This window comes from Rhinopithecus bieti, unplaced genomic scaffold (genome assembly GCF_001698545.2).
Source record: "Rhinopithecus bieti isolate Rb0 unplaced genomic scaffold, ASM169854v2 scaffold_30337, whole genome shotgun sequence".
Classification (NCBI taxonomy): domain Eukaryota; kingdom Metazoa; phylum Chordata; class Mammalia; order Primates; family Cercopithecidae; genus Rhinopithecus; species Rhinopithecus bieti.
In genome coordinates this window covers 144,861-172,246 of record NW_016813238.1, presented here as the reverse complement: position 1 = coordinate 172,246, position 27,386 = coordinate 144,861, and the positions used below count along the sequence as shown (strand labels likewise).

Genomic DNA, 27,386 nt, shown 5'->3' with positions numbered 1-27,386 from the left:
AAAAAAAAAAAAAAAAAAAAAAAAAAAAAAAAAAGACCAGCCTGGACAACATACAGTGGGACCCTGTGTCTACAAAAAAATTAAAAATTAGCTGGGCATGGTGGTGCATGCCTGTAGTCCCAACTACATGGGAGGCTGAGGTGGGAGGACTGCCTGAGCCTGGGAAGTTGAGGCTGCAGTGACTTATGATCATGCCATTGCACTCCAGTCTGGGTGACAGAGCAAGACCCTGACACCCCACCCCCCACAGCCCTCCCTGCCAAAAAGAATGAAGAGTATTAAAAAATTAGGAAGAGTATAAATTGAAAACCTAGAAGAGTATTTTAAAGACTAGGAAGAAAGACCCCAAAGTGGGTGGTTGGTCAGTGTCAAATACTGCAGAGGAGTTGATGGCAAATAAAATATTTGTGAAAATACTACTGCTGAATTCTGTAAGCAAGGTGTCACTGGCAAACTTAAGGGCAGTAACAGTGATAAGCAAGGGCTATTCTGGAGTTCCTAAGACAGATTCTCCTAGCTGGAAAGGGGATTTTGCAAGTCAGAAGTCCTGCAACTGCATAAGGCCACCACGGTGAATGGCATAAGCTGGTGAGCTGAGTATAATTTTCGGCAGTCTTGGCTGTGATGGCACAATATCAAAGGCATCAAAATTAATAGAGCAGGTCCAAAAGCCACTAATACTGATCTCTTTCCAGAGAGATCTCAACAATGGCCAGTTTTAAGTACTGGGCAATGGAACTCCTGCTAACAGGTCTTTCTGTTTCCAGCTGCCTGTTGCTATTACAAGTGGAGCTCTGTACAAGATTTTGATCCTTTCTGTATAGCCTTTCCTCTCCATTACTTCTAAAATCAATAAACAAAGGTAGTTTACTGTTAACTGAGATAGTTACTATGCTGACTTAATGTACAGACACCTGTCAAAAGCTAAATTATACACATAAAGCTACTATACAGAGTTACAGAATTCTCTAGCAGCAGCTCCTGAAGGCCAATATATCGAAGCGTTTTCAAGTTCATGGTGAAAGGAGAAAACCAGGGAAAATGTACTGAGTTTTCCACAAAACCAAATTAAGAGTAGTAACTCAGGAAACAACTTGCCGGGCTCAACACCCAGCACCATCACTTACTAGCTATGTGACCTTTCGCAAGTTACTTAGTGTCTCTATACCTGTTTCCTCACTTGTAAAATGGGGATAATAATAGAACCTACCTCACAGAGTTGATGTGCCGTTTAAATAAGTTAATATGTAAAAAATACTTAATACAATGTCTGGTACTTGGTAAATACTATATAAATGTTAACTGCTATTAAATGTTAGAGCTTGCCCTTCCATTCTGGGAGGATGCGCTTTCTAGACTCTTTTGGTGTTAAAAGTGTATTCTGTTAACATGAAATAAAGGTGATACTATACTGTCCTTTTTTGTATAGTGTTTTTATACACACATCTGAATCATGTATATCCTCTACTGAAAAGTCAAAATGGAAGTTATTCTAATGTCCTCAAAACAATTCACCCAAAACAAAACAAGCAAAATGTTTTGAGTCTTGTAAAATGTATGTCAACCCCAAAGAATTTATTAACAAGAACACTTACCCTATATTCAAAATCTGCAAACTCCCGGCCCCCACGACCTCCTCTGAATCCACCTCGAAATCCTCGAGGGGCAGTAAAGGTACCACCTCTGCCACCACCACGCCCTCTGCCACCACGGAAACCAAGACCTCCTCTGCCTCTGTATCCCCACGGCCACGGTTTGGACGAAGTGGGATTCCAAATGTTTCAGCATTTAATCTTCTTTCTTCAGCCCAGGTTGGTCTTCGTTCTCTATTATAAAAGCAAATAATCTTCAGCATATCAGGTTTAAAAGAATATCCCTCAGCCAAAATATGCAGTGCTATTCCCAAATTAAGGCTAAGTAATTACTAAAGCTGATTAGAAATAAGCATCTTGGCCAGGCACGGTGGCTCACACCTATAATCAAAGCACTATGGGAGGCCGAGGGGGCAGATCATCTGAGGTCAGGAGTTCAAGACCAGCCTGGCCAAAATGGTGAAACTCCGTGTCTATCAAAAATACAAAAAATAGCTGGGTGTGGTGGCAGGCGCTTGTAATCCCAGCTACTCGGAAGGCTGATGCAGGAGAATCACTTGAACCTGGGAGGTGAAGGTTGCAGTGAGTTGAGATCGCGCCACTACACTCCAGCCTGGGTGACAAGAGCAACACTCCGTTTCAAAAAAAACTCTTATCACAAGTTGTCCAAGACATATGAGTTCAATATGTTCCTATAATATTCTGTTAAACTTCATGCGAACACATGACTGACATTAGTTTCTTACAAATACACCTGCTAAACATAGTAACAGCCCCAATATAATGGAAATTCAGATATAATGAGATTGGTAATTGACTTCGCTTTCCACTTAGCCCCAAGAGAAAAGAAGGTAAAGTCAGACAGGGAGGCCTTGTCTTGGGAAGCTAAGAGATGGAAGGTGGGCCCTTAGGTCCCCATTAGGTTGCCGGCCCAATCTCTGGACCCGATACCAATTAACCCAAGAAGTATCTGAATTGTTGCTGCTGTCATCCAGCCAATCGTGGGACTCAGAATTATGTCCATCTATGTTTATAACTGAAGCAAACAACTGCCACCAGAGGGCACCAAACTTCAGCCAGGACAAGGACAAGGACAAGCCTAATCTGGATTGGGCAGGAGAACCACTAGAACTGTTAATCCTCACACTGGGTCCTTTAATTAACCTCTCAATAATTTGCCAATTTTCTGGACACATATTTACTACAGTCTGGCAGTTTTATGGTATCAGCAAACCTCAAAGTAGATTAGCACTTCGGTTCTGGCTTCATTTGAACTACAATGTAGGGGGTGAAAAAAAGGCCCTACTTAGATATTACCTAAATGGTTCTGTTTTAATTACTAATATTCAAATATGAATATATCCTTAAACAAAAAAAAAGTATATGGTTATTTCTTCTTATGAATGAATAATTTAGAACTTTAGCATATATTTTCTTTTAGCAAAATAAAACATTAAAAAATCAATTATGGCCAGGTGTGGTGGCTCATGCCTGTAATCCTAGTACTTTGGGAGGCTGGTCTTGAGGCCAGGAGTTCACCACCAGCTTGGGCAATATAGCGAGACCCCATCTCTACAAAAACATGAAAAAATTTAGCCAGGTGGGGTGGTATGCAACTGTAGACTCCTCTACTGAGGCTGAGATGGGAGGACTGCTTGAGCCCAGGAGTTTAGGCTACAGTGAGCTGTGACTGCACTGCTGCACTCCAGCCTGAGTAACAGAGTGAGACTGTCTCAAAACAAAACAATTATGGTAGTATTCATTAAATCTTGTGAATTTACATGAAACCATTTTACACTTCAATCAACATCATAAAAGCAAAAGAACAGCTTTAAAGACTATACCTATTGTCATCACAAGAAATATTATCAAAGAAGGATTTAGTTTTGTCATAATAGCAATTAGGTCCAAGTGGATCTTCTTCATCAGCATTTCCTTCACTGTTTTGGGTATCAACTCCTGAGTCTCCTTTATCTTCACCATTTACAGGCTTCTCCTGTTTCTCAAGTTTATCTTCTAAGGACAAACAAAAGCACATATCATAAAAGTCAAGACAGCTAATCTGAATTACATAAAAACACCTAATCTGAGAAATATTCGTAATTCACAGATCAAATAAGATTATTTTCTGAATAGAAAAATCAAAGCTTACCTTTTAATTTAAGTTTATTATGAAACTCTCTGTCAATCTCTTCCTTGTTGAATTGTGCATTTGCACTTTCAAAGTCAAAGTCTTTCTCAAATTTCATTGGCCCATCTCGCCGAATACCAAATCTTCCCCTGCCACCCCGATGACCCCCACGCCCTCTCCTTGGAGCTGAAGGAGCACCTGGAGCTATGATAATAAAGAATATATACAAAGGACATTCAATATGTAATAGCTGGTTTAGCACAGATGTTGCTATTGTGCTCTTTAGATTCAACAGTCAACAAGAGAAATGCTTACAGGTCTCTATATATTTTACTGTATTTGTATTTTTTTATACAAAATAAAAAATTAAGTTTCACTAATATTTACGATGTAGACTGAGAATAGCTCACACAAAATTTCTAAACATCTGTATTTATGGAGTCCACACTCACGCGTGTTACTGACAGAGTATACAGTCAGGCAAGTATGGAGACTTCGGCACTAAATTAATGTATGCTCCTTGAGGGCAGGGGCATTGTTTTCTTTACTGCTATATCCCCAACACTGGCAAACTTAAGTGCCAGACACATAGTGGGTTCTCAAAATGTAGAAAGCCTTTTATGGAAAGAATAACAGGAACCAAGATTTATAGTAAGAAAAATAAACACTAACCGGCACAAATTTCAAGAAAATAGGTGTTATTTCCACATCACAGATAAAAAACAGACAAGCACCAATCCTTACTGACTCCGAACACTTCCTAATCCATCTTTACTGTGTCTCTCTAGATGGCTCCACATTATTCAAGCCTTCCTGTTATCTATACATTCTCTCTCCTCTATAACACAGTAAAATTTCAGCCAATCATATGAGACATCATAAAGCAATACAAAGCAGCATAATTTATAGTGAAAAACGTGGGAACCCAAATATCCAACACAAGAAAAAATGACTAAAAGAAAAAAAAAAAAACAGAGGGAAGAGGATTTGATGTTAACTGAAAAATGCAGAGCAGAAAGCAGTATGAGTTTAATTATCACAATTGCGTGAAATGCTCCACACATACTGACAAGGATGAGAAGTGACTACAGGGTAACAGACAGGTTTGTGCTGTTTGCTGAGGTTTGGCAAACTGCCTGGGTTTGAGAAAACAAACCACAAAACCCCACAGCAGCATATCCAGACATAAATCTAGGTAAGTAGGATGTTTAAAACATTCACCTCTACTATTAAAAATGCCTCAGCCACAAGCCAGAATTACACCATAATCCTGTCTTAAAAAAAAGTGTTTTGGGGCTGGGCGCAGTGGCTCAAGCCTGTAACCCCAGCACTTTGGGAGGCCAGGGCGGGCGGATCACGAGGTCAGAAGCTTGAGACCAGCCTGACCAACACGGTGAAACACCATCTCTACTAAAAATACAGAAACATTAGCCGGGCGTGGTGGCGCATGCCTGTAATCCCACCTACGCAGGAGGCTGAGACAGGAGAATCGCTTGAACCCAGGAGGCGAAGGTTGCAGTGAGCCGAGATCGCGCTACTACACTCCAGCCTGGGAAACAGAGCGAGACTCTGTCTCCAAAAAAAAAAGAAAGAAAAAAGAAAAAAAAGGGTTTTGGATAGTATAGATGTCTGCGTCTGTAAAATCTACAAAAAAAAATCTTGAAGAATATCCACTGTTCTGTTAATGAATCTCTTTGGTGGGGTGAGTTTTGAAGGGCAATGAAAGATAGTATGGCAGTTATTTTATTTTGGGAAGGGAGCTCTTTTTCTGAATAAAAAAGGTAAAATATAATGAGTCAAATTAAACAAAATTCTGTATTCCAAGGCGTATGTAGTCCCAGCTACTCGGAAGGCTGAGGCAGGAGAATGGCGTGAACCCAGGAGGCGGAGGTTGCAATGAGCTGAGATAGCGCCACTGCACTCCAGCCTGGGTAACAGAGTGAGACTCCGTCTCAAAAAAAAAAGGGGGGCGGGATATAAAAATATATATATATAAAAATGATGTAGAGGAGAAGTAAGAGTACATATACATCTAAAATATCATATCTAGGTTTCTAAAACGAAGGATTATTTTCAATCATTTTCTAAATAAGGTAGATTATACACTGCCTTTTCAATTTAGAAGAGCTATAAAATTATAATTTATTTTCCATTAATAAATTTGAAAATATTAATAAAACAATTTTGGAATGTATCACAAAACAGATAAAGAAAATACAAAACCTTATTAAATCAATAATCATAAAAGAAAATTACAGCTCTTAACTGATTCAAAAACAGGATCTGGGCTTCATTTTTTTTTTTTTTTTTTGACGGAGTCTCGCTCTGTCACCCAGGCTGGAGTGCAGTGGCACGATCTTGGCTCACTACAACCTCACCTCCCGGGTTCAAGTGATTCTCCTGCCTCAGCCTCCCAAGCAGCTGGGACTACAGGCGTGTGCCACCAAGCCCAGCTAATTTTTCTATTTTTAGTACAGATAGTTTCACCACATAGCCAGGCTGGTCTCAAACTCCTGACCTCGTGATCTGCCCGCCTCAGCCTCTCAAAGTGCAGAGATTACAGGTATGAGCCACCGTGCCTGGCCTCTGGGCTTAATTTTAATGAGGAAATGTTTCAAACTTGTAACATAAAGATAGTTCCATTCCCAAAGGCATAGAAAACAATGAAAACTGATTTTATAATCCTAACATGAAACTGACACAAAACATAAGAACCACAAAAATAGAAGTCATAGGAAAATGTAAATATAAACGAACAAATCCTACTAGGAGGAAATACTCAAGAACATATTAAAAGACAACTGCCTGGCTGGGTGTGGTGGCTCCCGTCTGTAATCCCAGCACTCTGGGAGGCTGAGGTGGGTACATCACCTAAGGTCAGGAGTTTGAGACCAGCCTGGCCAACATGGCAAAGCCCTATCTCTACTAAAAGTACAAAAATTGGCTGGGTGTGGTGGCACGCGCCTGTAATCCCAGCTACTCGGGAGGCTGAGGCAGGAGAATTACTTGACCCTGGGAGGCAGAGGCTGCAGTGAGCCGAGATCACACCACTGCACTACAGCCTGGGCAACAAGAGTGAAACTCCGTCTCAGAAAAAAAAAAAAAAAAAGGCCTAACACTAGGTAGAATTTTTTTTCCAGAAAGGTAAAATTTAAAAAAATCTTTATTTTCAAGTAATTATAGAAAAGAAAATTGAAAAACTAGTTCAGAGTGGCCCTTTGTGCCCATCACCCAACTTCCCAAACTCCAACAGTCACACCTTATATAATTATGGTACATTATCAAAACCAAGAAACTGACACAGGCACAATCTAATTAACTAAACTATAGACCTTGCTCAGATGTCACCAGTTTGTACATGTACTCATTTTCTGGTTTGTCTTTATGCATAGTTCTATGATGTTTTACCACATATAGATTTGCATAACCACCATCACAATCAAGATAAAAAACTGTTCCGTCACCACAGTGACACTCCCCTGTGCTCCTCCTTTAGAGTCACAACCCCCATCTTTCTTTTTTTTTATAGTAATTATGTATCATACATTTAAAATATTCTCCCTGTTGAGAAGCATAGGATATGACTTTCGGATCCAAGAACTTACCTACTTGTCTCTTGTTATCATTTTTGAGTTGCTCATTTTCTGGCCTTGAAACTTTGTGTACTTCAGCTATAGAAGAAGACATGCAAAGTGCCACATCAACTCAGGGCACATCATCAAAAACTTCCGTAGTTAGAATTACAAACAAACCAACCAAAAAATCCAAAACAAAGCCTGTGCAATGCCCAAAAAACAATACCCACACCACCAACACTTTGTGTCAAATTTGAAAGACCGAACATTCTATCACGTTCAGTTTAATTTTCTGGGATCATTTATATGATGTAAATCCTTCTAATGAAAATAAAGTGAGTGGAAAACATTGATCAGTCAATTAAGGAACAGTAAACAGCTAAAGTTCTACCTCGCCTGTGCTCCTGATTCTCTATTGCTTTTTGGCTGGTAGATGGCAAAGGCCTGGTTGATACAGGACTCCTTCTCCCAACAGGTGCTGGAGCAGGTAAGTGGGCCGAGGCGGTCTGCACTGCTTGTTCCATGGTTGGGCTTTTTCTCAAAGGGTCTAACTGAGGGCTTGAACGACCTAAAACGTAACCAAAAGATAAGAAACTACCCTATTGGGGATTTCAAAAATAATCTAGACCCTAAAAAAAATTGTCCAGTTTTATTTCTACCAATTCAAATCCTTAGCACAAATTTGAATTAATCCACTTATCAGACCAGATATTAAGAATGGTTATCCTGGCCGGGCGCGGTGGCTCAAGCCTGTAATCCCAGCACTTTGGGAGGCCGAGACGGGCGGATCACGAGGTCAGGAGATCGAGACCATCCTGGCTAACACGGTGAAACCCCATCTCTACTAAAAAATGCAAAAAACTAGCCGGGCGAGGTGGCGGGCCTGTAGTCCCAGCTACTCGGGAGGCTGAGGCAGGAGAATGGCGTAAACCCGGGAGGCGGAGCTTGCAGTGAGCTGAGATCCGGCCACTGCACTCCAGCCTGGGCAACAGAGCAAGACTCCATCTCAAAAAAAAAAAAAAAAAAAAAAAAAGAATGGTTATCCTTAGTGGGCTTGTCATTAGGTTAAAAATAAAAAATAATAATAATTAAAAAAAAAACTTCAACAGCTTCAAAACAACCCCCTCCCCCTCACAATTTTATCTGTTATTTCTACTTAGTGGAAGTTTACATTTAAAAAAAATTGCAGCCTGGTATGAGATTCCCTAGAATTATCAAAGACTATATTGTAGTCAGGTCAAACACAGGCTTTCCCCAATGACAACCATAAGACTATGGTAACTTGTTTTAATTTTTCTCAGTACTTTCTGTAGATGACTAAAACAATACCTTTACATGTATCTATAGGTACTATCTCTATTAAATTTCTATTATAAGAAAGTAAAGGGCCAGGAGTGGTGGCACATGCCTGTAATCCTAGTACTTTGGGAGGCTAAAGCAGGAGGATCGCTTGAGCCCTGGATTTCAAGACCAGCCTAGGCAACATGGTGACACCCTGTCTCTACTGAAAATACAAAAATCAGCCACGCATGGTGGTGCGTGCCTGTGTTCCCAGCTACTCAGGAGGCTGACATGGGATAGCTTGAACCCGGGAGGCAGAGGCTGCAGTGAGCCGAGATCGTGCCGCTGCACTCCAGCGTAGCTGACAGAGCGAGGCCCTGTCTCAAAAACAAACAAACAAACAAACAAACAAACAAACAAATAAATAAAAAGTAAAGAACTAGAAAGTTAGATAGGTGAAGTTCTTTAATGCTTTAAGGGCTTGGGTAACTAAACATAAAAACTAAAACGCCAGCAAAACAAAAAAACCCCAAAAACAAACAAACAAAACTCTTCAGATAATGACACAGTAGCTATACTCATTCCTTGCCTTTTAAAAGATCACTTGGCAAGTTTTTGCTTAATGTGGGGTTTGGTTGGGCGCAGTTGCTCACACCTATAATCCCAACAATTTGGGAGGCTGAGGTGGGAGATCACTTGAGCTCAGGAGTTTGAGACCAGCCTGGACAACATGGCGAAAGTCTGTCTCTACAAAAAATACAAAAATTAGCCAGGCGTGGTGGCACATGCCCATAACCCCAGCTACTCAGGAGGCTGAAGTGGGTGGATCGCTTGAGCCCAGGAGGCAGAGGTTGTACTGAGCCGAGATTGGTCCACTGCATCCAGTCTGGGTGACAAAGCTAGACCCTGTCTCAAAAAATACAAAAATAAAAGAGCCAAAACAAAAAATGGGACTTGTACTTATAAATCATATTTTTCCTTTTATGAGGCCAGAGCCTGGTCACAGCATGAACTGAAGAATGTAACATCGGGTGCTCCTATCATGCTTTCTGTCCTGATAATGTTTGCTGTAAATCTCTGCTCAGGCACTCACATCTCATACTTATTCCAAAATACAATATTTTGCTTAAAAAAAAATACCCATTTCATGCAAAAAATCCCCCAAACATGCTGCAAATGTTACTGTCCATCTGTGCATATTTGCAGGCGTCAAACAACGGGTGAGTGCTGACAATGCATTATTATGTACCCAGATGATTCAGGGATATTTTATTAGTAATATTTCCCCAATTTGTGATTATCTAAAGTATGCAATTCCAAATGTGCAATACTATTTTAGCTATTAATGGCAAAGTTAGCCAAATAAATGATCATTTATCAAAACCAAGAAACCGACACAAGCACTATCTAACATTTCAAAATTAAGTTACCACTAATAGAAGCATTGCAATTTTTCCATTGGATTATAATGGGAAATCATGGTTTATATAAGTTTTGGTCTAAGAAAACACATTTTATAATCACTTATAAAACACATTTTGTTTTGTTTTCGTTTTTTAGAGACAGGGTAGTGTCTTGCTCTGTCGCTCCAGCTGCAGCGTGCAGGGGCGCAATCACAGCTCGCTGCAACTTCTAACTCCTGGGCCCCACTGATCTTCCTGCCTCAGCCTCTTGAGTAGCTAGGACTATAGGCATGCGCTACCACACCTTCTAATTTTTTTTTTCTTTTTTTTTTTTTTTTTTCTTTTGAGACGGAGTCTTGCTCTGTTGCCCAGGCTGGAGTGCAGTGGCCAGATCTCAGCTCACTGCAAGCTCCGCCCCCCGGGTTTACGCCATTCTCCGGCCTCAGCCTCCGGAGTAGCTGGGACTACAGGCGCCCGCCACCTCGCCCGGCTCGTTTTTTTGTATTTTTTAGTACAGACGGGGTTTCACCGTGTTAGCCAGGATGGTCTCGATCTCCTGACCTCGTGATCCGCCCGTCTCGGCCTCCCAAAGTGCTGGGATTACAGGCTTGAGCCACCGCGCCCGGCACCTTCTAATTTTTTTATTTCACGGGTCTTCTTGAAAAAGCCTACTGCTACAGTTAATTTTATGGTACTACATTAAATCATCTTATAAGTTTATAAAACTACTTTATCAAGGCTTTTGAGAAGAGATCCTATGGCTCATAAGCACTACAGAAGTATAAGCAATGGGGCAATCAGAGCAAGTACAGAAACATTTCTTGTGTACTTAAAAAGCCTTTTTACTATTAAGGCCTAATAATGATCATGATGCCAGTTTTGTTATAAACAGGGAAATACAGGTGATACTGTGATACTGGACACATTATTAGGAATAAATCCAGAAGTGATTTCTGCATAATAAAGGCCCACTCCCTTGAGCTATCTTCACAATCTTATTACACTTAAAAGAAAATTCAAGGAATTTAATTTTGTGAAATTCAGAAATTTTAGCTGATAAAACTTAAATGCAAACTCCTAGGACTTTGTCATAGCTTTATGTAAATACACTTCTTTCTTTTTTTTTTTTTTGAGAGGGAGTCTCGCTCTGTCGCCCAGGCTGGAGTGCAGTGGCCGGATCTCAGCTCACTGCAAGCTCCGCCTTCCGGCTTTACGCCATTCTCCTGCCTCAGCCTCCCGAGTAGCTGGGACTACAGGCGCCCGCCACCTTTCCCGGCTAGTTTTTTTAAAATATTTTTTTAGTAGAGACGGGGTTTCACCGTGTTAGCCAGGATGGTCTCGATCTCCTGACCTCGTGATCCGCCCGTCTCGGCCTCCCAAAGTGCTGGGATTACAGGCTTGAGCCATCACACCCGGCCCCTCTTTCTTTTAATAAACACATACTTCAAAGTTTTTAACATTTTAATCTATTTAAAATTTATATATTTTTTGGTGCTCAGTATGAGAGAAAGAATCTAGAGTAACTTTCTCCAAATGATCAGGCAATGTTATTAATTGGAACAGACAGTCTTGTCTACACTAATTTAAAATAATACCTTTATCATCTATTAAATTCTTTTAAGATGAAGTCTTGCTCTGTTGCTTAGGCTAGTGTGCAGTGCTGCAATCACAGCTTGCTGCCACCTTGATCTCCTGGGCTCAAGCAATCCTCTAGCTTCCGCCTCTCGATTAGCTGATAGGCGCACACCATCACACCCAGTTAATTTTTTATTTTTTGAGAGACAGGGTCTTGCTATGTTGCCCAGGCTAGTCTCAAATTCCTAGCTTCTATCTTGACCTCGCAAAATGGTGGGGTTTTAGGTATGAACCACTGCACCCAGGATAAATTTGTATTTATACTTGGATCTGTTTCTGACTGCCTATTGCATTCTATTCATCTCTTATTTTTTTTTTACTGCATTGCTACATTTTATTATCGTGTCAGTAAGCCCATTACTTTTATTTTTCAAATATATCCAGCCACACTTCCATGTTTATTTTAAAGCTAATCTGTTTTAGTAAGTTCTCCTACTATTCTATTTGCATTGATTTTTAATTAATTTGTAATAAATTTGGTAACTATGAGAAGTAAAGTCTTCTCAATACTGAATCTTTTTTTTTTTTTTTTTTTTGGGAGACAGGGTCTCGTTTCTGTCGCCCAGGGCGGAGTTAGGTGGTGCAGTTAGAGCTCACTGCAGCCTCAGCCTCCTGGGCTCAAGTGATCCTCCTGCCTCAGCTCTTGAGTAGCTAGGACCACAGGTGTCCACCATCATACTCTGCTTATTTTTAAAATTTTTTGGTAGAGATGATGTTTCGCTACGTTGCTCAAGCTGGTCTCAAACTCCTGGACTCAGGTGATCATCCTGGCTCTGCCTCCCTAAGTGCTGGTACCGTTCTTGTTCTTTTATCTAGGAATAAGATGTTTCTTCCATTATGTGACTTTTTTTTTTTTTTTGAGATGGAGTCTCGTTCTGTTGCCCAGAGACTGGAGTGCAGTGGCATGATCTTGGTTCTCTGCAAGCTCCACCTCCCAGGTTCACGCCATTCTCCTGCCTCAGTCTCCCGAGTAGCTGGGACTACAGGCGCCCGCCACCACGGCCAGCTAATTTTTTGTATTTTAGTAGAGACGGGGTTTCACCGTGTTAGCCAGGATGGTCTCGATCTCCTGACCTCGTGATCCGCCCGCCTTGGCCTCCCAAAGTGCTGAGATTATAGGCACAAGCCACCGCACCCGGCCTATATGTGACTTTTAAGTCCCTCTCTGACATTATCATAGAAGTTGGTCATATTTCTTAGTGTGACCAACTTATTTCTTATTATATATTTTGTATACAATTTCTATTTTGCATTACTGTAATCTTTTCTCCTTATTACATAATCAATGGATTAGGCTTTAGGACTATTAATTTTTTTTTTGAGATGGAGTCTTGCTCTGTTGCCCAAGCTGGAGTGCAGTAGGGTGATCTTGGCTCACTGTAACCTCTGCTCCTGAGTTCACGTGATTCTCCCACCTCAGCCTCCTGAGCAGCTGGGATTACAGGTGCATGCCACCATGCCCTGCTAATATTTGTATTTTTAGTAGAGATGGGGGTTTCACCATGTTGGTTGGCCAGGCTAGTCTCGAACCCCTGACCGCAGGTGATCCACCTGCCTTGGCCTCCCAAAGTGCTGGGATTATAAGCATGAGCCACCATACCCGGCCAGAACTACTGACTTTTGTATATTTAGTTTACATTTTGCCTCTCCCTATTTTAAGTTCCTTATTAGTTCTCATTCTTCATGAATAACGCCAATTTCAATATTTATGCTTTTTCTTTTTCATGTGTTCCTGATTTAACTAAAAATTCCAGAATAGGCTGGGCACTGTGGCTCATGGCCTATAATCCCAGCATTTTGGGAGGCTGAGGTGGGTGGATCGCTTGAGCCCAGGAGTTCCAGACCAGCCTTGGCAACATGGCGAAACCCCATCCCTACAAAACTAGCTGGTGGTGCTTGCTTGTGATCTCAGCTAATTGGGAGGATGGCCTGAGCTCAGGAGGATGGACTGAGCTCAGGAGGTGGAGGCTGCAGAGAGCCATGATCACACCACCGCATTCCAGTCTGGGAGACAGAGCAGGACCCTATCCCAAGAACAATCTTTAGAATGCTTAAAAATTAAGCAAGTAGGCTGGGCGTAGTGGCTCACACCTATAATCCCAGCACTTTGGGAGGCCAAGGGGGTGGATCACTTGAGGTCAGGAGTTTGAGACCAGCCTGGCCAACATGGTGAAACCACATCTCTACCAAAAATACAAAAAATGAGCTGGGTGTAGTGGCACGTGCCTGTAATCCCAGCTACTTGGGAGGGTGAGGCAGGAGGATCGCTTGAACCTGGGAGGTGGAGGTTGCAGTAAGCCAAGATTGTGCCACTGCACTCCAGTCTGGGTGACAGAGCAAGACTCCATCTTAAAAGAAAGAAAAGAAAAAAATTAAGCTAATCAATATGAGTAACAGTAAGAACTATTTCAAAATATCTTAAGTGAAATACATAAGATTATGTTTAGCACTGAATTTTCACCCTTAATAGCTTTTATTTTATTATTTTATTTTATTTTATTTTTTTTGAGACGGAGTCTCGCTCTGTCACCCAAACTGGAGTGCACTGGCCAGATCTCAGCTCACTGCAAGCTCTGCCTCCCGGGTTCACACCATTCTCCTGCCTCAGCCTCCCGAGTAGCTGGGACTACAGGCGCCCGCCACCTCGCCCGGCTAGTTTTTTTTTTGTATTTTTTAGTAGAGACGGGGTTTCACTGTGTTAGCCAGGATGGTCTCGATCTCCTGACCTTGTGATCCGCCCGCCTCGGCCTCCCAAAGTGCTGGGATTACAGGCTTGAGCCACCGCGCCCGGCCAATAGGTTTTTAAAATACTGTTTTGTGATTATAAGTCTTTCTGAAATGACTTAACATTGCTTTACTAAAAAAACAAAACAAAACAAAACAAAACCCATTCACATAAAGCAATGAGCCAAAAATACCCATATCAGAAGTGGATACAAATAGATAAGGAAAAGCCGAGCATGGTGGCACAAGGCTGTAGCTCCAGCTACTGGGGAAGCTAAGGTGGGAGACTTGTTTGGGGACAGGTGTCCAAGGCTGAAGTGTGCTATGATCACACCTGTGAATAGCCACTGCATTTCAGTCTGGGCAGCATAGTGAGATCCATCTCTTAAAAAAAAAAAAAAAGGCCAGGCCCAATAGCTTATGCCTGTAATCCCAACACTTTGAGGAGGCCAAGGCAAATGGATCACTTGAGCCCAGGAGTTTGAGACCAGCCTGGGCAATATAGGGAGACCTCAACTCTAATAAGTAAATAAAAGAAAGAAAAAGATTAAGAAAAAAGAAAGAAAGAAAACAAAGAATAAAAGGTATGGATAACCATTTAAAATTATGAGACTGGCTGGTTGAAAAGCAGAATTTTAATAAATAAAACAATCCTTTAAGAAGCTTATTAAAATACAAATCCTCAGGCTCCAGGTATTCTGATGTATAAGTCTCAGGATTTAAATTTTAAGAAGCAACCCAGATGATTCAGTTGTGGGTGGCCTACATTGAGAACTACTACTCTCCATCCTGTGGGGATGTTAGGGAAAATGTAACAGTATAATACACAGCTTTTTTCAGATGATATTTCCAATTCATCTTGGATAGCTCAACTTTAATGGTGAGTCTGAGCCTAATGTGATATATTTAAGTGTTACATACAAGTTATATAATTTCTTTGCAAAAAAAGTCCAACTTAGAGAATGCTCAACTTTTAGTTTCATGATCTAAGAACTGTAATAAGTCTAAATAGTGAGAGTCATTCAATAATATATTCATTGCAATACAGCAATTTGGAGAAAACTTTTAAAAGAACCAAATGGAAATTATACACGTAATTTACAAGCTGCAAAAGCTCTTACATTCAGAAAAGACAAAACCACTATAGAAGTTTAGAATGGAAATACTTTAGGATGAGATAGCTTACCTTGAGATAACTGTGTTTTAGAGATCTTGTATCCTGTGTAAAGGCAGAACCAACCGCACTACTTTGGGGTAAGGTACCACTGTTTGATGTTTCTGTTCCAAAGGACGTCAAAGAGTTTCCAGCTTAAAGAGATTTTGTCAAATGATAAAAAAATTTTAAAAAATGTTTTACATTTTTCAATGATATAAAGTAATGTAGCATTTTAATGATGGTAATTATCTATTTCTCCCCCCAAAATCTGTACAAATTAATAATCTTGGAAATTGAAGTATACTGAATAGTTTGGGAATTCTATGGCAATATGGGGGGCGGGGTGGGGGAGCCAATATACTGTCCACTATCCTTGGATGCAAGCGATGTTTATAACACATGGAGTACTGTCCCAGGCAGTTACGCAGATGGGACAGCAAGGACCCATGTCAGCTAGAGAAGTAGCAGAAATGGTACATTCAACACCAACATTAAGGTTCAATGATTCTAATATTAAGTATCTGGACAAATAGCCAAACTAGCAGACAGGTTTATGAGGAGCTTTTTCAGCATTTCCAAGGCAACAGACTCTGGTTTCAACACTTCCCCTTAAGATGGGACTGTGAGGCTGCATTCTGCCTAAAGCAGCTGCAAAAAGTTCTGGCAGTATGAGTAACAAAGTCCCTAGAAAGGGCCCAATTCTCTGCCATACTAGGTTATATCAAATTTCTTCTCTAAGTTTCTACAGTACTTAGGGATCATTCACTTTTGATATACTGTGCTCTCTCCTTAGTATTTCATCTGTGCAGGTTTTCACTATATTTCAACAGCACCTCCCCGCTCCACAACCTCTAAATCCAACCTACAGATGGTAGTCAGAGTGATTTTTTACAAAATATAAATGTAGTCACACTACTATCGTGCTTTAGACCTTCTGACGGCTTCCCCTCAAGATAAAAGTTCAAACTGTTTACTTCAGTTAATAAAACCTACCTCTTCTCTCATCATTTTCTGTAAGCTTATCCTTCTGCTCTTTTTTTTGAGACGGAGTCTCGCTCTGTCGCCCAGGCTGGAGTGCAGTGGCCGGATCTCAGCTCACTGCAAGCTCCGCCTCCCGGGTTCAGCCATTCTCCTGCCTCAGCCTCCGGGTAGCTGGGACTACAGGCGCCCGCCACCGCGCCCGGCTAGTTTTTTGTATTTTTTTTAGTAGAGACAGGGTTTCACCATGTTAGCCAGGATGGTCTCCATCTCCTGACCTCGTGATCCGCCCGTCTTGGCCTCCCAAAGTGCTGGGATTACAGGCTTGAGCCACCGCGTCCGGCCCTATCCTTCTGCTCTTAAAACACATGACGATTACAATCACGCCCCTTGCAATCTACTCATTTTCAAGCTAGTCAACTCCAGTTCCTTCAACCATTACTCACTTCACATGGTCTTTATAACACTCTCCCCTTCCTTTCTTGGACTCCTAATTTAATGAATTCTATTTGTTCTTATCCCTCTTAAAAATGTGGCTTCAGGGCCAGGTGCAGCGGCTCACACCCGTAATCCCAGCACTTTGGGAGGCCGAGGTGGGCAGATCACGAGGTCAAGAGTTCAAGACCGGCCTGACCAATATGGTGAAACCTCGTCTCTACAGAAATTCAAAAATTAGCCAGGCGTGGTGGTGCACGCCTGTAGTCCCAGCACTCGGGAAGGCAGGAGGATTGCTTGAACCTGGGAGGTGGAGGTTGCAGTGAGCCAAGATTGGGCCACTGCGCTCTAGCCTGGGCAACAGAGTGAGACTCCATCTCCAAAAAAAAAAAAAAAAAAGAAAAGAAAAGAAAAAAAGCGGCTTCAGAAAACAGCACAGTATCTTAGTATCTTAGACAAGGGGAGCTACTGGGACTCCCTTGAAGGTGAAATCCAGTCTGGCTAGAGCTCCAGTAAGCTCAGGAGAAGCCTAACACAACTACCCATAATATCCCAGAAATGTAGGGACTGGTGCTTTCAAGAATTCTGTAGGGAGTAGAACCCATACAGTTATTTCTAGTATTCTTGGGCGATGACCAAGACATCAGCCACTTTGAGATGTATGGTTCCATCTCCATGCTGCTCTGTTTCCTCACCTGGCTTGGCCTCCCATTGCTTGTCCTCTGGATTACACATTCAATGGTTAGAGCAAATCTCTTCTGTGAGTTCCTGATCATGACACATACCCCTCCCTCTACTCCAATTCTACTACCAATTTATGTCTATAATCTATTCCAAATTATTTTTAATTCACAGTTTAAGCCAGGGGTCAAGTTTTATTTTTTCCACAGATAACCAGCTGCTGCAACACCCCTTATTATAACAATGTCTTTTCTCTCCATTGAACTGTCTTGTTACTCTGTTTTAAGTATTTGAGTGGGTCTATTTCTGGATTCTCTATTCTTTATTCCTGGTCTGTTAATGTGGTAAGTTACAACTGATTTTCAAATGTTGCAGCTTTGCAGTCTTGAGATAAATCTTTGTCATTATATACAATCCTTCTTCTGAAGTGCTGGCTTCTACTTCTTTTTTTTTTTTTTGAGACGGAGTCTTGCTCTGTCACCCAGGCTGGAGTGCAGTGGCCAGATCTCAGCTCACTGCAAGCTCCGCCTCCCAGGTTTACACCATTCTCCTGCCTCAGCCTCCCGAGTAGCTGGGACTACAGTCGCCCGCCACCTCGCCCGGCTAGTTTTTTTGTATTTTTTAGTAGAGACGGGGTTTCACCGTGTTAGCCAGGATGGTCTCGATCTCCTGACCTCATGATCCACCCGTCTCGGCCTCCCAAAGTGCTGGGATTACAGGCTTGAGCCACCGCGCCCGGCCCTGGCTTCTACTTCTAATGAACATTCTTACATTTATGTTCATGGGAGACAGTGATCTATAATTTTCTTCTAACAATCTAGTTATGGTTGGTATTTCAGTTATTTGGCTTTGGTTATAGGGTCAGCAAATATTTCCTCTTCCTCTATTCTCTGAACTTTCTTGTTCTCTTTATGAGATGGAGTCTTGCTCTGTCGCCAGGCTGGAGTGCAGTGGCACGATCTTGGCTCACTGTAAACTCCACCTCCTTGGCTCAAGTGATTCTCCTGCCTCAGCCTCCCAAGTAGCTGGGACTACAGGTGCATGCCACCATGTCCAACTCATTTTTTTTTTTTTTTTTGTATTTTTAGTAGAGGCAGGGTTTCTCCATGTTGGCCGGGCGGGTCTCCATCTCCTCACCTCGTGATCCGCCCACCTCAGCCTCCTAAAGTGCTAGGAATACAGGTGTGAGCTACCGTACCCAGCCTTTTTTTTCCTTTTTAAGAGATACGGTTTTTGCTCTGTTGCCTTGGCTGGAGTGCAGTGGCACGATCATGGCTCACTGCAGCCTTGAACTCCCGGGCTCAAGAGATCCTCCCACCTCAGCCTCCCGAGTTACTGGGACTACAGGCATGTATCATGGTGCATAGCTGTCTGAGTTTGTGTAAGATTAGTAAAAATTATTTCTTCCCTAAATGTTTGGTAGAAAGTAACAGTAAACAGTCTAGAATTTTCTTTCTGGGCGATTTGAAATTACTGTTTCAATTTTATTAAAAGATACAGAGATAACAGATTTTATTTCCTCTTGTGTTGGTTTATTATTTTTCAAGAAATTTGTCTACTTCATTCAAACTATCACATTTGTTGACATAAAGCAATTCATATATTCCCGTATTATTCTTTTAAGGTCTATACTGATGTCTACTCTTTCATTCCTGGTATTGGCAACTTGCTTGGTTCTTCTTTCCTTAATCAGTTTTGTTAGGGGCTTATCAATCTTACTAAATAAATAAATAAACCCACCCAAAAGAAACTCGTCTTTGCTGATATATAATCTATTTCTATTTCATTGATTTCTGTTCTTATCTTTTTATTTTCTTCCCCCTCTACTACTTTTGGAATAATTTTCTTTCATTTTTTTCCTAGCTGTCCCCTGACGTCCTCACCAACTGTTTTTAGAGACATGGTCTCACTCTGTCACCCAGGCTAGAATGCAGTGGCACGATCACAGTTCACTGCAGCCTTGAACTGCTGGGCTCAAGGAATCCTCCCACCTCAGTCTCCCAAGTAGTTAGGACTACAGGCATTCACCACCATGCCCAGCTAACCATTTTTTCTAGCTTTTTTTTTTTTTTTTTTTTGTGAGATGGAGTCTTGCTCTGTCGTCCAGGCTGGAGTTCAACGGTGCGATCTCGGCTCACTGCAACCTCCGCCTCCGGGTTCAAGCGATTCTCCCGCCTCAGCCTCCTGAGTAGCTGGGATTACAGGCACCTGCAATCATACCTGGCTAATTTTTGTATTTTTGTAGAGATGAGGTTTCACAATGTTGGTCAGGCTGGTCTCCAACTCCTGACCTCAGGTAATCCGCCCGCCTTGACCTCCCAAAGTGCTAGGATTACAGGCGGGAGACACCACACCTGGCCCTTTCCTAGCTTCTTAAACTGGTAGCTTAGAGCACTGATTTTTAAAATTCTTATTTTCTTTTTCTTTTTATTTGAGACAGTCTTGCTCTGTCACCCAGGCTGGAGTGCAGTGACGCCATCTGGGCTCACTGCAACCTCTTCCTCCCCAGCTCAACCAATTCTCCTGCCTCCGCCTCCCAAGAAGCTGGGACCACAGGCGCATGCCAACACACCTGAGTAATTTTTGTATTTTTGGTAGAGACGGGTTTTTACCACACTGGCCAGGCTGGTCTCGAACTCCTGACCTCAAGCGACCCGCCCACCTCAGCCTCCCAAAGTGCTGGGATCATGGGCATGAGCCACCGTGCTATGAAAGTTTTCCTAAACACAGTTTTAGCTACACCTACAAACTTTCTGGTCATTAAATTAAAAATACATTATTTTTAAAATTTATTATTATTTTTTTAGAGACAAGGTCTAGCTCTGTCGCCTTTTGTGGAGTGCAATGGCAGAATCACAGCTCACTGCAGCATCACAGCTCACTGCAGTCTTGAATTCCTGGGCTCAAGCAAGTCTCTCACCTCAGCCTCCTGAGTGCTAGGACTACAGGTATGTACAACCACACCCAGCTAATGAAAATTTTTTTTTGTAGTGACAACGTCTCCCTATGTTCCCCAGGCTGGTCTTGAACTTCTGGCCTCAAGTGATCCTCCCACCTTGGCCACCCAAAATGCTGGGATTACAGGTGTATGCTATCACATCTGGCCTAGATTAAAAATATTCTCTAATTTCCCTTTAAATTCTCTTTTGATGTATTAGTGATTAACAAGTTTACTTGATATCAAATTATCTGAGGATTTTTCAAGTTACCTTTATTAATTTCAAGTTTATTTTGTGATTTAAGAATATACCATGTATACCATGTATGATTTTATTCCTTTTGGAAATTAGTGTGACTTATTTTACGGTCCAGTATTTGATCTATATTGTTGAGCAATATAGATCAAAACAATATTCTGCAATTGTTGGGTACACTGTTTTATAAAGTTACACATTTAGGACTGTTGTAGCTTCCTGATGAATTGATCCTTACCTTTATGAAGAACCACCCCCCATCCCCACTTTATCTCCGGAAGTAATCCTGATCTTAATTTAAGCTCCTTTGTCTGATATTAATGTGTGTTTTCTTGTTATTGGTGTTTGCAAGGTATACCTTTTTCTATTCTTTCACTTTCAGTGCATTTCTTATAAACATAATATAGTTGGGCCTTGTCTTTTTTTTTTTTAATTCAGTCTGACACTCTGCCTTTTAATTGGAATGTTTAATCCCTTCAACGTTTTACCAAAGTAGATCTTTAACAATCTTTTTTTTTTTTTTTTTTTTTTTGAGGCAGGGTCTCGCTCTGTCGCTCAGGCTGGAGTGCAGTGGCATGATCTTGACTCACTGCAACCTTTGCTTCCTGGGTTCCAGGGATTCTCTGGACTCAGCCTCCTGAGTAGCTGGGATTACAGGTGCACGCCACCATGCCCAGCTCATTTTTTTGTATTTTTAGTAGAGACAGGGTTTCACCGTGTTGGCCAGGCTGCTCTTGAACTCCTGACCTCAAATGATTCACCCGTCTCAGCCTCCCAAAGTGTTGGGATTACAGGTGTGAGCCACTGCGCCTGGTCTGATCTTTAACAATCCTTAGTTTAACATCCATAATGGTTGAAACACCCCCTGACTTTATGCTAACTATAAAGTTCATAAGCATCTCTTCAAGCTTCATCACTCGGTGATTAAAAATTAGTCTATACAAAACACTGGAGCCCTAAGAGAACCATCCTCCAATATGGTTTGGCTATTTAATCAACTAAAATGTACCTAATGATGGTCTATTCAGCCAATATTCCTCCATCTGGCACATAAGATTATGAGACTTAAACAGCATGCCATGACATGCTAGTCAACCTGTCTCAATTATTTGAGAACAACCAGCTGACCTTATCAACTGCAGTAAATATAACAGAAAAAATATCTAATTGCTCCACGTTTCTTCATTTTAATCCTTGCTATAGAATTACTTTAGATAGTTGGTCAATCTATACCTTTCACTGTTTCTATGAATCCTTTTTCTAACTGCAGCGGTAAGCCCTTGCTACTGCGCAGTGGTAACACAGGGAAATACTGTTTTGATGCTTCATTTATTGTGAGATGTTTAATTTTTCCGAGAGTTCAGAAATTAAGGCCAGTAATGATCTAATCTCTTATACATAAGAGTTATTTTTGCATCAGCTTTAAGAAAGGTGCTTTATTTCTACCTAGTATATTATTCTTCTCAATGTATGAGAGTATATATTCTTCATAGACTTGCCAAAAGAGTATGTATATAATGAAGCTTTTGAGTTTTTGCCAAACGGATAGTGAGAAATCGTGTCTTAGTGTAGATTTAATTTATATGTTTTTCACTATAAGCAAGGTGATTCTTTTTTTTTTTTTTTTTTTTTTGAGACACAGTCTGGCTCTGTTTCCCAAGCTGGAGTGCAGTGGTGCGCTCTTGGCTCACTGCAACCTCTACCTCTCAGGTTTAAGCAATCCTCTCACCTCAGCCTCTGGAGGAGCTGGGATTACAGGAGTGTGCCACCATGCTTGCCTAATTGTTTTTTTTTTGTAGAGATAGGGTTTAGCCACGTTGCCCCCAGGCTGGTCTCCAACTCCTGAGCTCAAGCAATCCTCCCACCATGGCCTCCCAAAGTGCTAAGGTCTTTGTACTCCAGCCTGGGCGACAGAGTCTCAAAAACAAAACAAAACAAAAACCAAACCAACCAACCAAACAAATGAAAAAAAAAAAAAAAAAACTTATTAAAAAGCAATAATAAGGGTGGGCATGGTGGTTCCCAACACTTTGGGAGGCAGAGGCAGGCAAACTGAGCCCAGGAGTTCAAGATCAGCCTGGATAACGTGCTGAGATGCTGTCTTTACAAAAAATACAAAAATTAGCCAGGCATGATGGCATATGCCTGTAGTCCCAGCTACCAGAGAGGTTGAGGTGGGAGGACTGCTTGAGCCCAGGAGGTCTAGGCTGCAGTGAGCCATGGTTGTGCCACTGTACTCCAGCCTGGGTGACAGACCAAGACCCTGTCTCAAAAAATAAATAAAAATAAAAAGCAATAGTAATAACACATGAAAATGTAAACAGATCAAATTTTCTCATCAAATAGTAATTAGTGTGATCCAGATTTATTTAAATTTCCTTTTAAAATCAGAATACTAGGAACCAAAAATGAAAAGAGGCCTAGCTTAAAATCTGGTCTACTTTGTGCCAACAAAAGCTAAATTTGGCAGGGCACGGTGGCTCACACCTGTAACCCTGGCACTTTGGGAGGCTGAGGCAGGCGGATCATGAGGTCAGGAGTTTGAGACCAGCCTGACCAACAAGGTGAAACCCTGTCTCTACTGAGAATACAAAAATTAGCCGGGTGTGGTGGTGCATGCCTGTAATCCCAGCTACTCAGGAGGCTGAGGCAGGAGAGTCACTTGAATCCGGGAGGAGGAGGTTGCAGTGAGCCGAGATCACACCACTGCACTCTAGCCTGGGAGACAGAGCAAGATGTCGTCTCAAAAACCAAGCTAAATTTGAGTTAATTCCTTTTCTGAAAAACATCTGTCACCTTGACCAATGCCACAGCTTTCCTCTTCCTCATTTGGTAACTTGTAACACTTAGTTTTCTAAGTAGCCACTCCACAAATTATCCTAACCAATATGGAAATCAATTAATCAAAAATAATGTGACCCTGCACAAATTATTCTGACATGGAAAATACCAGTAAAATCTTCTACTTTTGTGACACCCAAATAATAAAACAACAACCCACAATAATATTAAAATTAGATTAAAATATTTATAAAAAGCATTTCACAACCACAAAATACTCTTGACTAGCGAGTAAACTTTGAAGAATGGCAGAAGCAGTAGTTACGATATAGATACTATGTGCTTGATCCTGCTCAAATTTTTGAACATAATTAGTTACATCAACTTCATGGTAACATAAGAAGTACAATGATGATCTCAAAGTCAGTTAACTATTTAATTTAGTCAAAGGAGCCTCAAAAAGGATAATACAATTTGCAATCATTCCTTATTTGAATCCCCAGGAAAGGATTCTAAGTTATAGTTAACATACAGTATATCTTGATTTAACATGAGTAACATTGATCTTACTACTGGATTTGGAAATTTATGGACCAAAGTTACACTATTTCACCTAAAATAAGTCTAAAAGGAATTAATTTTAATTCTGAAAATGTCAAACTTATGTTAAAATTGAAGGAGTACACAGAATATCAATATATTCTTCACCTAGATTCATCAACTGCTAACTTCTAACCAAACCCACTCTGCTTCTCCATCTTTATACCTTAATATGCACATTTTTCTTTTGTTTAGAGAGGCTAAAATCAATTTGGTTCTTTACTTTTAAATACTTCAAAACCACCTCCCCCAAACAAAAACACTCTCCCATATGATTAACCAGAAAATGAACAGTAATAACAACATCCAACAATTAGTCCATATTCAAAAGTTCCTTAGCAGTCCCTAAAATGTTCTTCACACCAACCTTTTCTTTAAGTTTTCTTTTTCTCCCCTGCAGGAAACAAACACGCCAACTTTTTAAAAGCCCAGGATTCGATTCCATATTACATTTGGATGTTATGTCTCTTCAGTCTTTGCCAGCCTAAAACAGTTCTACTGCCTCTCTCCATTCTTTGTAATATTGAATCTTTTGAAGAGTGTGGATAACCGTCTTGCAAAACAACTCACCTTCCGGATATACATGCCCATTTCTTCAAAATTAGATTCTGCATATTCAGCAAGAACCCCACAAAAGTGGTATTATGTTTTGCCCCCCACCCCAATAATCGCAAGAGGAGACACATAATTGTTTATGGCAATGCTAAACTTGAGCACTTGACGAAGTTGGTAACCACCAGACGTCTGTGTTACAAGGGTACATTTCCCCCCTTTGTAAACTGTGGGATAATACTTTAAGACCATCTTAATATCCTGTCCTAACACCTTTCACCCAATGACTTCAACATCTAATGATAATCCTTGCTAACTATTATACTGAGATTAGAAAATGGCAATTTTCTTTATCTACCACTCCTTCTACTTATTAGCAGACATCTTTATTTGAAAAAAGTAGGTCTTCTCCTTTGTTTTTCAATGGGCCCTGGTTCCTTTTAGTGGGGAGTGGTATTTAGAAACTAGAGTCTACATATGTTCTTTGCTACTGGGTTTCCATTGTTTCTAGGTCCTTTCTATGAACAGAGCTAGGAAATAACCAGTTTTTAAAAAATGGGTCCATACTCATACCATCTATTTACATTCAGCATCACAGGGTTCTTTCTCACCTTTCCCATTCCATATTTATATCTCCCTTCTCCATGGTAAAAACACTATTTCCCAATATAAATATTTTATTCATTTGCCCTATCCTATAATACATACAAAACAGTTTAAGAATTAACACCTGGCTGGGTGCAGTGGTTCACACCTGTAATCCCAGCACTTTTAGAGCCCGAGGTGGGCAGATCACTTGATGTCACAAGTTTGAGACCAGCCTGGACAACAAGGGGAAACCCCATCTCTACAAAAAATACAAAAAAAAAAAAAGAAATCTAGCTGGGAGTGGTGGTGCACGCCTATAACCTCAGATACTTGGGAGGTTGAGGTGGGAGGATGGCTTGGGCCTGGGAGGCAGAGGTTGTAGTGAGCTGGGATTGTGCCACTACACTCCAGCCTGGGTGTGAGCCAGACGTTATCTCCAAAAAAACAAAAAAAAAAAAAAAAAACCAAAAAAACAAAACCAAAACCAAAACACCAATAATACAAATCAAAGCCAAGTTTTCTAAATAGTTCTATTTGTTGTTAGAATATATCCTACTAAGCGTGTAAAAGTTATCTGAATTATTTTTTCCTCTGTGTGATTATCAATTTAATATGTAATAGCATCTGTGATTTCTGTTCATATTCATTCAGTTTTATCTATCTTTTTTTAGACGGAGTTTCGCTGTTGTGGCCCAGACTGGAGTGCAATGGCACGATCTCTGCCCATTGCAATCTCTGCCTCCCGGGTTTCAAGCGATTCTCCTACCTCAGCCTCCCGAGTAGCTGGGATTACAGGCATGCACCACCACGTCCGGCTAATTCTGTATTTTTAGTAGAGGTGGGGTTTCTCCATGTTGGCCAGGCTGGTCTCGAACTCCCTACTTCAGGTGATCCGCCAGCCTCAGTCTCCCAAAGTGGTGGCATTACAGGCGTGAGCCACTGTGCCCAGCTCATTCAGTTTTAGTTTGCTTTTTTTGCCGTTCTTTTTTATTTTGTGAATAAGTAAAACATTTAAATGCTTAAGTCATACCTGTATAAAAAGTATATTCATTGGAAGGAATTTAATAATTTTAACAAAACTTGTTAGCATATTAATGAGTGTCAAGATACACCTGAAACTAAATTTGTGGTGCAGTGAAACAGTAAACTGATAATATAATTATTTCAAAGAAATTTTAAAAGATTAGGGGCAAAAGCTTGAGATTTAAAGTTGTTTTTTTTTAAAGCTGTTCTTTACGGTGGGAATAAAGGTGTACTTAAACACTAAAATGCACAGCTATAAAAACAAAACAACACTGAGCTAATCTGATTACATCCAGCTTTTGCACTCAATAGCCCTTGACCCTCCAGCCATAAGTAAGCCTGTCATTCTTCCAGCCCTGCTATACATTCTCATTAGTTTTATTTCAAACCCAGTGTTACAGAAACAAAACACCAAGCCCTCAATCATGCTATGCGTATCTTTATGTGTGCATGTCTTATGTATGTTTAAAATAAACGTTTTAGGCCAGTCTTGGTGGCACATGCCTGTAATCCCAGCACTTTGTGAGGCTGAAGTGGGTGGATCACTTGAGGTCAGGAGTTCGACACCAGCTTGGCCAACATGGTGAAACCCCATCTCTACTAAAAATACAAAAAAATTAGCCGGGAGTGGCGGTGCACACCGGTAATTCCAGCTACTCAGGAGGCTGAGGCAGGAGCACTGCTTAAACCTGGGAAATGGAGGTTGCAGTGAGTGGAGATCATGCCACTGTACTCCAGCCTGGGCAACAGAGTGAGACTCTGCCTCAAAAAAAAAAAAAAAAAAAAAAATTGATTAATTAAAATCCAGGCCAGGCACAGGGGCTCACCTGAGGTCAGGAGTTCAAGACCAGCCTGGTCAACATGGTGAAACCCCACCTCTACTGAAAATACAAAATTAGCTAGGTGTGGTGATACATATCTGTAATCCCAGCTATTTGTGAGGCTGAGGCACGAGAATTGCTAAAACCCAGGAGGCGGAGGTTGTAGTGAGCCAAGATAGTGCCACTGGACTTCAGCCTGAGTGACAGAGTGAGACTTTGTCTTAAAAAAAAAAAAA

General features: G+C 41.1%; 1 protein-coding gene across 1 annotated transcript in view; it reads right to left on the bottom strand.

The window, feature by feature from the left end:
* Positions 1–228: 228 nt before the first annotated feature.
* Positions 229–27,386, bottom strand: part of LSM14A (LSM14A mRNA processing body assembly factor) — a 30,831-nt gene continuing 3,673 nt past the window's right edge. Inside the window, 8 exon segments of the mRNA XM_017847889.1 lie at positions 229–1,744; positions 1,747–1,826; positions 3,437–3,608; positions 3,745–3,927; positions 7,329–7,394; positions 7,690–7,866; positions 15,528–15,548; positions 15,551–15,649. Coding sequence (XP_017703378.1) covers positions 1,512–1,744; positions 1,747–1,826; positions 3,437–3,608; positions 3,745–3,927; positions 7,329–7,394; positions 7,690–7,866; positions 15,528–15,548; positions 15,551–15,649 — 1,031 coding nt within the window. The 3' untranslated portion in view covers positions 229–1,511.